The sequence below is a fragment of the Schistocerca serialis genome, chromosome 3, assembly GCF_023864345.2.
Source record: "Schistocerca serialis cubense isolate TAMUIC-IGC-003099 chromosome 3, iqSchSeri2.2, whole genome shotgun sequence".
Classification (NCBI taxonomy): Eukaryota; Metazoa; Arthropoda; class Insecta; order Orthoptera; family Acrididae; genus Schistocerca; species Schistocerca serialis.
The window spans coordinates 883391862-883404873 of NC_064640.1; the positions used below are offsets into that span (position 1 = coordinate 883391862).

The 13012-nt window shown below is 38.0% G+C and overlaps 1 protein-coding gene across 1 annotated transcript in view; it reads left to right on the forward strand.

Moving 5' to 3' along the window:
* Nucleotides 1-320: 320 nt before the first annotated feature.
* The window catches only part of LOC126471296 (uncharacterized), a 172406-nt gene continuing 159714 nt past the window's right edge, over nucleotides 321-13012 (forward strand). Inside the window, exons 1-2 of the mRNA XM_050099416.1 lie at nucleotides 321-381; nucleotides 4336-4488. Of these exons, the coding sequence (XP_049955373.1) occupies nucleotides 4364-4488 (125 nt within the window). The 5' untranslated portion in view covers nucleotides 321-381; nucleotides 4336-4363. The remainder of the gene's footprint in view (nucleotides 382-4335; nucleotides 4489-13012) is intronic.

Below are 13012 nucleotides of genomic sequence, written 5' to 3' on the forward strand. Positions count from 1 at the left end.
AACGAAAATCTCTAGATTGACCTAACAGCTGACCAAAACACATTTGGGCCCCAAATTTGTAGCGACCTCCTGTTCACACATTTCGATTTGTCTTCGAAGATGCTGATTGCGGCCATAGATTTGAACCATTTTGCTCAAACGTCCAACTTCCAGGTTTTCGCACACGTGATATATGCGCGAATCTCCTATCCTCACGCTACGATTTGTCTGCCGAGATGTGCTGTTGCAGACATTTAAGCAGACAAATTGTTGTGTGTGCACGTACCTAGTAATTCTTTACCCTTAGATTTTTTTGGACATGTTGGCAGTCCTGAAACAATTTTGGCGCCATAAAGTTGATTGTTGTGATGGTTAAGATAGCTAGTGGGTTTAAAAAGAAAGGTAACTGCAATGCAGAGAAAAATTCCATTTGTTAAATTCCATTAAGTATTAACCTTAGCTCCATAGTAGTGATGATAAATTTAATACCAGTTCAAAAGGATTGGGTGCACATTACTGCAGTTGTAAATGGTATATTTTGTCTTTACTGATGTAAATATGGTACAATCTAAGACGTAATGTGGAACAGTAGAAAGCTTGATTACGTAAATTTCATAGCGTAAATTACGGTTGAGCGAATATGTTGATTGGTGAAGCACATTTGGTTGTGTTGGAAATTTAGCATTTGCGTACCGAAGTGTAACGATAGAAGCGATAGGTATTTACTGTTGGTTTTTTACCATTTACCAAGTTTTCAATTTTAGTGACATTATGCACAAATATTGTTGTGGAAATACTGTAGTTTTAGATTGCAGACGTTATGTAGCAATTAATATCAACACTAAGTAACGCTTCAGATTACAGTAACAGTAGTTGGTGCTGTAGCGTCTTGTTGATGGAGCCATCACAGCTCTTGGAGCTAGAATCATGTAAATACTATAGTTTTAGATTGCAGACGTTATGTAGGAATTAATATCAACAGTAAGTAACGCTTCAGATTTCACTAACAGTAGATGGTGCTGTAGCGTCTTGTTGATGGAGCCACCACAGCTTTTGTAGTCCTGTATGTATTTTAGTGACATATAATAAAAAATATTATTACCATATTAGAGTATGTGTTCCCTACTTTTGGTCACACAACTTATTTGCTATAACTGACGTAAATGTTAATGACTGAGTACACTGATTATTTAGCTTCACATTAATAAAAGAGGTACTGACATCATTGCACAAAAATGCCAAACACACAAACAAAAAATAACCGTAATCTGTCATTGAAAACACGTCCACAATCCACTTTACCACACCAACTACCTAAACTCAAAACCACGTTAGCCCAATGACAGTCAAAACTCAAATGAACCCGACCACACAAGTGCAACTCATCACCTCCACATCCACCACCAAACACAACCAACTCAAAAACTCTGGGCCATAATTACGTCACACACCACAGCATTATGGAACCAAAGCAGACGTGTGGAATCGGACAGTTCCATTGACCCATAGAGGAAAGCATTTTAGTTTATTACATTTAGCATGTGAGTATTTATTACATGTATCATGTGAGTATGAAAAAAAGTATTTGCAGTGATCCAAATTTATCAGCGTGACTTTATGATTTTAATTGAGATTGTTTTTAGTAATAGCATGTTTCTAGGTGAAATTGACATTTGTATACAATATATGCCCATAATATCGATTGTCAATTATCTGGTGGTTGTGTTGCAAATTTACCCTTCAGTTTTAATTTTTATGATGAAAAGTGTGTTCAGTGTGGCAAAGTGTGTTTGGGTTTAAATATGGCATGGATTTAATCGTTAGCCCACGCTGCAGGTAATTCTGTTACTACAATCATCATCTGACTTACATTCCTTCACTGTGCCACCTGACAGCCAAATTACCACTTTTCAGCCTAGCCTAGACCTCGGGCTATGCTATGGTTGATTGGCTAGTTTTGTGTTCCATGGATCACTTTGCATGAAAGATTGTGATGGTGTGGAATGGGCCTTCTTACTTTCACATCCCAAATTAATTTTTACATATGGTCACACATTTCTGAGGCTTTTTTTTTTTTCAAAAAGAAAAAAGAAAAATAATGTGCTGATGTTGTGAGTTAGTAAGTCCTGCCCACAACCTTCTACACATTACAGTAATAGAAATTTTTCCACAGAATGGAAGGAGTTGTCAAGGAGAAACTTTCTCACTTTGTTTTCATATTTTACTTTGCTGTCTGCCAGACATTTTATATCACTGGTAAGTGATCAAAAATTTTTCTTGCAGCATTGTGCAATCCTTTTTGTGCTAAAGACTACCTAATGTGGAGTAATGAATGTCATTTTTCCATTTGGTATTCTAATTATGTACATCATTGTTCCTTCTGAACTGTAGTGGATTATTTATGCCAAACTTCATGAGGGAATAAATGTACTGTGAAGCAGTAGTCAGAATGCCAAACTCTGTAAACAAATGTCTACAATATTATAGTGGGTGAGCACCACATATTAGTCTTACAGCACATTTTTTCGCAGTGAAACATTTCTTTCTTAACTAATTCCATATGACATTAATTCCATATGACATTATTGAATTAAAATATGCAAAATATATCAGTTCACTGATTTATCTCACCTGAAGATTTATGTGATTCTAAGTGTCAATTGTGGTAGAACTAAGTTGTTGTAGGAATTCCAAAATCTGACATTCTCATCAGTATGAACAGATACGAGTTTTTAAGTTTTCACCCTATTTATTATTTGCTTGCCATATGTTACACTTATTATTGGTGTAGTGGTCCTATATGTGCAGAACTGAATATGTTTTATCTTTTAAATTGGGGATGAAACCATTCATATAAAACAACTCAATAATACTATCAAGAACTTTGCATACCGTTTCTTCTGTTGCTGTATGTTTGTTTAGATTGATTACAATACTAGTGTCATCTGCAAAAAAGAAGTTATGCTGCTTGTTGTATATTAGACAGAAGATTGTTTACGTATATGAGGAACAGTAGTCGACGTAACATTGAACCCCATACTTGATTTCTTCCCCGTCAGAATTATGTCTCCAGACTATATTGGTTGAATTACCAAAGACAACTTTGTGCATTCTTGTGTTTACATATAACATTATCAATTGGTTGGCTATACCATCAGTCCCATGAAACTTCAGTTTATCTAGGAGAATAGTGATTCACACAGGCTTAGATAGGTCGCAGAGAAAACTGAGCAGTGCTATTTTATTATTTAATGCTTGTACAATCTGATGAGTGAACATGTTAATGGCATTCTCAGCAGAGCAACCCTTCTGATGCCAAAACTGTTATTTGCTGAGGGAATTGCATCATCAGCAGAACAAATGATTTTTATTTCTTCATCCGTCATTCTATAACTAGTATCATCTAATACCTCTTTATCACCTCATCCTTGACTATATTAAAAAGTAGCGAGTTCAGAGAGTCGCCTGTCTAATACTGCCATCAACTGGAATACAGCTAGTTCTGGAACCAGAATTCAACTGGATGTAGTTCTTGGAGTAAATGTCATCAATGTTATTATGTAGGAATGACTACCTCGATTGTAGAGCAGGCTTACCACACCCGTTAACTAAATCCTATCGAAAGCATTCAGTAAGTCAATAAAACAAAAGTAAGCTGGTCTGTTGTGTTCAATGGACTTCTCTACATCCTGTGTAAGAATGAACACTGCATCTATGCATGCCCTACCAGATCTATAGGCTAACCAACTGCTCCTCTGCAAGGGTTGTAAGGTTTTCTTATTTTATTACTTATTATTTTTTGTATAAATTTAAGAACTTAGTAGATTTATCCCTCTGCAACTGGATGGGCTTTTCTTATCTCCTCTTTTGTACTTGATAATGGTAATACTAGTTCTCCATTCATTTGGAATTTTGTTGTGAACTATATCATTGTTAACCAACTTGACGAATTGTTAAGTTATTGGATACTTCATTCTATCTTTCCACGGAGACTTCCTATTTTGTAACAGGCTTACAGCTTCTTGTACCTCTGTGTACAAAACAGTACCATCAACATTTACTTTTATGCTGATCTCTGAAATTGTTCCGATTTCTGGTAGATTTTTACCTTTAGATGCCTTTATTAAATATTAAATGTTCAACCCATGATTCCTGATTTATTTCATTCACTTTCAAAATTTCATTTAATTCATTCATCTGGTGACTTCTCATTTAAAAGTTTTGGAGTATCTTTTGTTGAATAAATAAACACTTCCAGTGATAACCACAGCTTGTAGACCACAATTTTTGGGATCTTGATTTCATTTGTTGCTGCATGTGCCATATGAAAAATATTAAATGATTTCCTGTTTTCAGCTGACAACGAATCAGAGATCAGCGCAACATGTTTTACAATTACCAGTTACTGTGTTATGCCAAGAAGGGGAAATTCTCTGTCATATGGCTTGCAGGAAACCATAAAAAACTGTCTCAGAAACAGATTATGAGTGTAAATATTGAAGTATCATGGTAAATTACGTTCTTTCTACAGATTTTTTTGTAGATAATTTTGTAGTGTTATGACATAAATGTATGTTATCGTAGAATGAACATTGTTAAACATTTTGTATCATAATGCTGTAATTTGTGGTTCCTTCTGCCTCATCTCTATGCATGGAGATAATATTATATTTTACCTAAATAAGTAAACACACCACTTTCAGACTACTGATCATAGTATTTTCAGACAACATTTTTGATTTCTTTCTCAAAAATTTTAAACTACCTTTTGTTAAACAGATAAATGCTTCCAGTGATAACTACAGAAGTTACTGTTTTCCCAGCTGCTGCTTTTTTATAGTGTATTGTGCTCAGTAAACCTTTGACTTCGATTGAAGACTCTGACTCAATGTTCATTCTAGTCAGTTACATATTATACTGATTATTTCCATGATACAATGTAATGATTGGGAATGAGTCAGTTTGTATTCTATTAAACATAATTCACTCTATGCCCAAGAATTTACATTAATGTTCAGAAAAAAACAAAACACCTTTAGGACTTTCATATTCACAGGACATGTACATTAGTATGTTCTGCAGAAATGATTAGCATTTTGGTCACCTCAGTTCAGCATGTGTCCTGTTGCTTAGTAGGCACAGGGTCCGCAATGGGCCCTGATAACTTGTTCCATGTATGATGGCATCGACACGTATAAGATGCAAATGGCATCCTGTGGTATCCATCCTGCATCCATGCTGCATTCACTTGGTTCCAAAGTTCATCCGTGGTGGTTGTCGGAGACAAGTCTTGTGATCTGGCAGGTCAGGACAAAAGGCTGATATCCTGTGACACCAAGAAGGCATGTGTTCGTGCAGCAACATGTGGTCATGCATTGCCTTGCTGAAAAATGGCATTTGGGTTGTTGTGCAGAAACAGTATGACCATGGGTCACAGGATGTCATTCGCTTAGGTCACACTGGTCACTGTGTCCTGGATACACACCAGCTGTGAATTGTGGTTGTACCCAATAGCACCCCACACCATAAGGCCTTGAGTTTGTGCTGTATGTCTTGTGCGAATGCAATCACTGTGATGCTGCTCCCCCTGCATAGGGAGAATCAAAATGCAGCCATCATTTTCAAACAAACAGAACTTGGATTCGTCCAAAAATACAATGTGATTTCATTCCCATCCCCAGTGATGTCGTTCCATACACCGTTGCTGTCTAGCATGTTTCTGCACATTCATCAAAGGTAGGTGGAGAAGTGGATGACGTGCACTTAACCCATGCCGTAATAAACGGTGATGGAGTGTCACCTCTGATACTGTACACGGTGTGTTCCACTTTTGGGCCAGAGCTGAGAAGATCACAGATCCGTCCTGCAATGCCGTTTGGATGAGGTGTCAGTCTACTAGGGGGGTTGGTCTGTGTGGTGTGATCTGACCATTTTCGTCGTGTTCTATGGCCTTCTGTGAACCATTGTGCACACACCCATTGCACTGCCAAAACTCTTTGTCTCACATTAGCAGCAATTTCTTGGATGGATGCATCACATTCTCTCATGCCAATAACGTGCCCTCTTTTAGACTCACTGATTTGATGGTATGGTTTGTGCATAGATCTGCGGGACCTCCTACATATATGCTCAAGTCACACTGATCCATTACCTTTGCTTTTTAGTGACAACAAGAGCCACAGGCACATTTTACTGGTAGGTGGTGTTGTGCCGTGATATTGATGTTGATGTTGAATCCACAAGCTGACACGATTCAAATGCTAATGATTTCTTGAGAATATACTAAGGTACATGAACTGTGAATATGAACATCCTATCTCTTGTTTATCAAGGTTCTGAACATTAGTGTATATAGTGATGACAAGTACATCAATTTAATAATGGCAGTAGTGACTTTTGTGACTCACTTTTGTAAGGCAACATTTACACTTCAGTGAGTACACTGCAACATGAAAAAAAAATCTGTAAGTTTACAATAAATTAAAATAACTGTCTTGAGCCACAAGAAAAATAAAGGATTCATACCAGTAATTTATTGTACGTGCAGGTTAAACTGAATATATGGCCATTGCTATATAATAACAAAGGTGTAGTGACTGATATATTGTGGTGGAAACCACTTATATTGTGGTGGAAACCACTGTATAGTTAGTTATCGTCTGTAGTTGTCGAAGCATAACTTCTATTACCTATTTCACAAATAGATGTTTTTGACATGTAAAGTAGTAAAAGCAGAGAATGAGAGTGAGCTCATGGATGCTCTGGCTTAATTGGCTAGCTAGTTGCTCTCATTTAAATTGGCTAGCTGTTGGCTAGAGATGCATCGGTTTCCTTGCTGCCAGCACCCTCACCTGCCTGAGATAGAGTGAGACTTGTCAGTAATTCTGTATCTTCCATTGATATGTCTGGTGGGGTTATAAGGTCCCTCCCCTCTTGAATTGACTTAAAGGCTAGGAACAGGACAGACTGCTATGGGTGAGGATGGTGATGTGGCCATGGATGATTGCTTCAGGAAACCCTTGTGATCAATCTGGGGTGACGTTTTTGCCCCCAGATGATGGTGGACCTGGAACTAGAGGCTCCAGAGAATGCATGGGAGCTTCAGAAGCAGTCTGTGCAAATGCTGGGGCTTCTAGCCCTGGTGGTTCATCCTTTGGATTGATGTCCATGGGATCCCGTGTTGTAGGTGGAATGAAAGGACCAGACACCTGTCATCTGTGGTGAGCTGGTGAAATGGGTGGTGTGGGTGTCCTCTGTACAATGGAGAATCTGACTTGGGTCTCACAACCAAAGCTGACTGCGGCGGTTGTGCAGCATCGTGCATGCAGTAACCAGCAGAACCAGCTGTTGTCATTGTTGTGCTGCAGATACAGCCCGGGGTCAACCTGAAATTGAAATGGTGTTGTTTCCTCTTTGGCTCACTCACACAGTGGGAAGAGAAGATCCAGCAGTGTCTGATGAGGATGCCCATTCAGTAATTCTGCTGGGCTATGACCATGTATGGGTGGCAACCTGTAAGAAGCTAAAAAAGACATTAAAAGCTGAGTCTGAGGTAGTTGACCCCAGAGCTTTTACCATAGGTGTTTCAAAAGTGGAAATGAAACATTTTGCTAAGATATTAGAACTGCATGAAAAGGCAGGTCATTAAAGGCTTAATGTTGTTGAGAGTGCAGAATCACTGGAACGTCATTGATTTCGTGAACTAAGGTCTGTTGTCCACAACTGAGGTGTTCCTTCAATGGCTAAAATTTTTGCGACATCCCAACCGCCATTGATGTTGTCTGCTGCCATCTGGCAACGTAAGGAAAATGCAAAAAATGAGTCTGCTACAATAAACCACATTGTTCTAAGTAAGCAGCAGCCAAATTCTGTGTGGAGGTGGTCCCATGGCTGAGTGGGTGCCTGCCATTGAGTATAAGACTCTGTGTGTGTGTGTGTGTGTGTGTGTGTGTGTGTGTGAGAGAGAGAGAGAGAGAGAGAGAGAGAGAGAGAGAGAGAGAGAGAGGGAGGAGGAGGAGGAGGGGCCCATTGATGTTCTTGGCCCCTGTGTACAGCATCTGTGTGTGACCTTCTTGCATTAGTAGCGGGATACCTTGATGAATTTGAAGTTGGTGATGTCGAATTAAGAAGCAGTGGAGGCCAGGTGGCACTGCGGGTGACATCTTGGTCATATTGAAGGACTCTCTAGAGAAGTGGGCCGTTCCTGGATTCTGCTGCAACATCTCTGGAGTGGAGTGGAAAGCCTTCCAAGTATTGTTCTATTTGGGTGTCCATCTGGAGACAGACTGTTTCCTGTGTGTCAGAGTGTGGCTTTGGGCCCAAGATAACTGCATTTAAATGTAGAGTGGACAGACAGTGGTGTATGGAGTATTGATAGTTGGATAAATACAAGATCTACAAATGCAGGTGATGGATAATGCATTCTGGGAGCTTAGCCTTGAGCCTGAACATCAGTAATAATTGCTTGTGATCCATATTAAAGAGAACCTTTTTCTTTTTTGGGGGGGAAGGTGGGACACCTAACTAACTAAGTTGTGTATGCTGAAAACAGTTGTCGGTGCCCTTTCTCAATTAGGGAGCAATGATCCTGCGCCTGATTTAATGTTTTGGACACAAATGTTGTAAGGTTTTTAAGTACCATTGGTAAGTTTATGAGACAGGATGGCCTCCAATGTCATCAGGTTAGGCATTCATAATCAGTCAGAGCTAATAGTAAATGAGGCTGATATGTTATTAACCAGGATTCAGTCTGAAATCATGACTCCACGTTTTGAAAAGCCTTCCATCAGGTGGTTGACCAAGGAAAGGGATTACTCATTTGACATAATTCAATTGTTAGGTAAGAGAAGCCACTTGGGTTTTGTACTGCCACCAAAAGGAAAACCCATTGGTTAAAAGAGACAGGGGAAAGCACTAGTTGCTCTTCCAATTTGTCTGGTGTGAATTAACTTCATATTGAGTGCCAGTGGAATTTGACACACTTTGAAAGAAGTAGCATAACAAAGGGGTCAACATTATGTGGGCATGAAAGTTCAAAGGCTTCCTAACCCCTGTACTCTATCCTTTGCATGTATATAGTTGCCCTCTGTAGCAGCTCCTCTGCCGAAACTGGCTGAAAAGTTGGTGTTGGAATTAAGCTGTTGTTGAGAATACAGTCCACACCAAGATTACTGTTCAAACGCTTTAATTGCAATTTTGATTTGCTGAATGAGCTAATGTTTATGGCTAGTTTGGATCTCATCTATTTTAATTTATGCACAGATAAACAGATTGCCATGTACTACATTTGGGTGATGTCCTATAATATTGCTCGAGTGCAGTAACCTAACACTGAAGTAACTATTCACAAAAGTTCATGTATGACAAACATATAATTAATGCAGTCACTGTATGAAATTCTTAAAACACTGTTGTGAATGTAGAATGTAGTTTATTTGTTTCATAACATACAGTTACAAATCAAAGATTTTTGTACTGGAGACATGTCAAATTACTTTAAAAAAATAAGATTATAATAATTAACATATTTCAGCAGGCATTTCTGCATTTCTGTATTTTTACACATGAACAATTTATCAAGAACATATATAACACTTATGGTCATTTTGCAGCTTGCAATACAATTTATACAATATATTATCAATTTATTACAGAATACATAATCTTAATTGTTTCTTTTCTTTTCCTATTGCCAAACTGTCCTGCATGAATTCTTCAATTGAGTAATAACATTTTTCCACTAGTGTATTAAATAACGATCTTTTTAGTGCATCAAACTCCATATTTAACGGATTTGTGTTATTTAATTTATTGTAAATTTTTAATCCCATTTACAATGGTGTTTGAGCATAAAGTTTTAAATTATGAGAGGGAAGTTTGAAACTGTGTCTGTGATGAACCCTGTAATTGTGGTTAAAATGAAAATTCTCAGGTGCATTTTGATTTCTATATATGAAAATAAAAATTTCATAGATGTACAGAGAAGGAATGGTTAGTATTTTTAATTTTTTAGATAATGGGTGAAATGATTTTCTTTTTTGGACTAAACAGGAAGTAGCTGTGGTAGACTGTCTTCCTGGTGTCCATAAGGGTGGAACCAGATAAGACATTCATTGCATAAGCTAGGCTGTTTAGTTTGTTTGCTAAGAAGTAAACATGTGCCTTCCAATTTAAATTTTTGTCGAGATTTAGACCTAAAAATTTTACATAAGTTGCTTCAGTCATTTCCTGATCACCATGCACTGTTTTTATGGGAGATGCTGATGATGTTTTAGCACTGAACTGCACTAATTGTGTTTTTGTGACATTGCGTTTTAATCCATTTTGCTGAAACCATAATTCTAGGTTTCCCATTATATTTTCCACAGTATCATAAATTTGTTCTAAATTGTCATTTTCAGGTCTAACAGTCAGATTAGTATGAACTCTATGTGCACAGTAAGTAACTATTGGAAACAACACAGTTCTTTGCCTGATCCTATTGTCACAGTAAACGTTAGCTATTATTGAAGTTACTTATTTCTATATCTTCTTCATCCGTTCTATTAGGAAGTCAATAGGATATATGTTTACCGATGAATAAAGATAATGAAATCGGAAAGTACTCATATTTTGTAACTAACACAGCTACACAGAGTATACATCTAGTCCAGAGATGTTTTCTTCATGAGTCTGCAACTAACAGGGAAGGCAATGCTTGAGTAACTTGGTTGTGTTTGAAAGTTTCACGTGACCTAATACTTGGTCTCATGACATCCATATGCTAGAAATTTTTATTTGGTTGTATTTGACTGAAAGTTTCACTTGGCCTAAAAGTGCAATCTCATGACATCCATATGCCAGTAATTTTTATTTGATAATGTCCAGTAGTGGATCACCTATACAGAAATATTTGGACTGATCAAAACTGACTCACCAGTACCAAAGAAAAAGTCGGTGACACTTCCTGTAATTCTGCCTGTAACAGTATTCCTAGGCACTACTAGACGAACACTGTCTATAGTATTATTAATCTGAATTGGTGCAGGATGCCACCTGATACCTGTCACCTCTACAATATCCCCTTTACAAAAATATTGGGGGCATTCTGCTTTGTAATGAAGACATTAACTGCATGCATGGAATATAAAATAGTCTGGACAGCTAGATAACAAATGCTAGAGAAACACTGCTACTGGTGCCTCAGAACTACAAGGGGCGGTATTGAACGGGGCTGGTGGTCAGCTGCCGGGGAAGATATGTTTATCAAATTAGGTTTTGATATGGAAATACATTTCACTGAGTCTGTTCTTGTCAGAGCCATAGTAGAAGTATCAAAATCAGAATAAAACATCAGCTGTACAGCCAGTGGGATATCAAAAGCTCATTCTATGCATAACACTGCTGCTAGAGAATGGTCCAGTTGTCATAAAGCCCGTAGCACATGTCTTTATCAGGGGCCAGATGGATTATCACATGTCAAATTAAAGTTTCAGGGTACGATTGCCAACATGTGCATGCAAAGTTGGACTTTCTTCTTAAACCTTGAAGATCAGTAACCTAGAGCATACTTTTCGGAATCTGATTTGCAATGATTCTAAAACCAAATGGGCTTTTGCTTCATGAGCTGTGGCAGAAAAATGTTCTAAACGTTAGGGAAAAAGTATCTGATGGGCAGCACCAATGGGTCCAGCAGTGAAGCAAACTTTTGCAGTAAGTAATACGACAAAATTGCCTGCAGATGGTCCGGGCACTTCACATCACTTGTCTGAAAATGCATCGCTAACCATTTCTGGAACACTTTCAGGTCCTCAAGTACATCATTGAATGGTTGAAAGGCTGGAATAGCCAGCGATGGCTATGACCGTTGGACCATAAAAATTATCAAATGCTTTATGAGTTTCTGATGTTAATAGAGTAATTAGCGCCACAGTTCAAAAAAATTCACATCCGTGCTACTCGGGTCTAGATATGAAAGTAACACCCTTGTTGCCAATTTTGTTGCTTGCTTTTTTTAAGGCAATAGTTATTTGTTATACTGAGAGAGGTGCAATACAAAATGGAACAAAATTCCGTAAATTCTCAATAAAAGGAAATAATTGTCCAGAAACACAAGGAAAATGTAGAATTTACATAACTAATTTGCTGTACACTCAGGTAAAACTGAATACAGGCCAGTGTCCCTATAGTAACACAGGTGTAGTGATACAGGTGCGGTACACTTTTTTACAAGGCAGAGTCCACAAATATAGTGATGGTAGCACCCGGGGAACTTCCAGAATGAGAGCAAGCATGTGGCCACTCGGGCTTAAATTGGCTAGCTAGCTGATCTTGTTATAGTTGACCAGAGATACTGCATTTTGCTTTCTGGCACCAACCTTGTCAATCATAGATGTAATGACACTTATTGATAGTCCTAAGCCTTCCATTCAATGCCTGGGGCAGCTCTAAGATATGCTTTGTTCTTTAGCATGAAGTTGGAGTTATGATGGAAACGGAAAGTTTCTTTGGAGGGCATTGCAAGGATTTATGAAGTTTGGGTAGCCCACACAACAAATTCAGAAATTTTAGTTGAGTTGGAGTTGCGGTAACCCCTTGTTGCTGCAGGAAAAGACCACTTTTCATGAAATATGTGTTTCAAGAATACATTAAAATGCTGATCCCAACTGTATGGCATTCCAGATACACAGATATGTATTCAAAATAACACCCAAGAATACATTCTCAAGAAAATAGTTAAATTCTGTGACAAATGCCCATCTGCACACTTCATGTCATGGAGAGACTTTTATAGTCCCTTTGCAGTTAAGTTTTCACACAAAATGACTTTCACTTTTTTCCAAAGTTTAAAGAATACCTGAGTAGGTAGATGCACAGATGGTGAGATTCAAGAGGCAATGATAAAATGATTACAAGAATATATCATATATTTCTGCAACTCTAGAATAAGATAACTGATATTCAGTCACTCAGAGTGTATGGGTTTTAGCGTTGATTATCTATGAAACCAACTACAGTGACATCTTGTTGTTTTTGCAGTCTTCAGTCCAAAGAC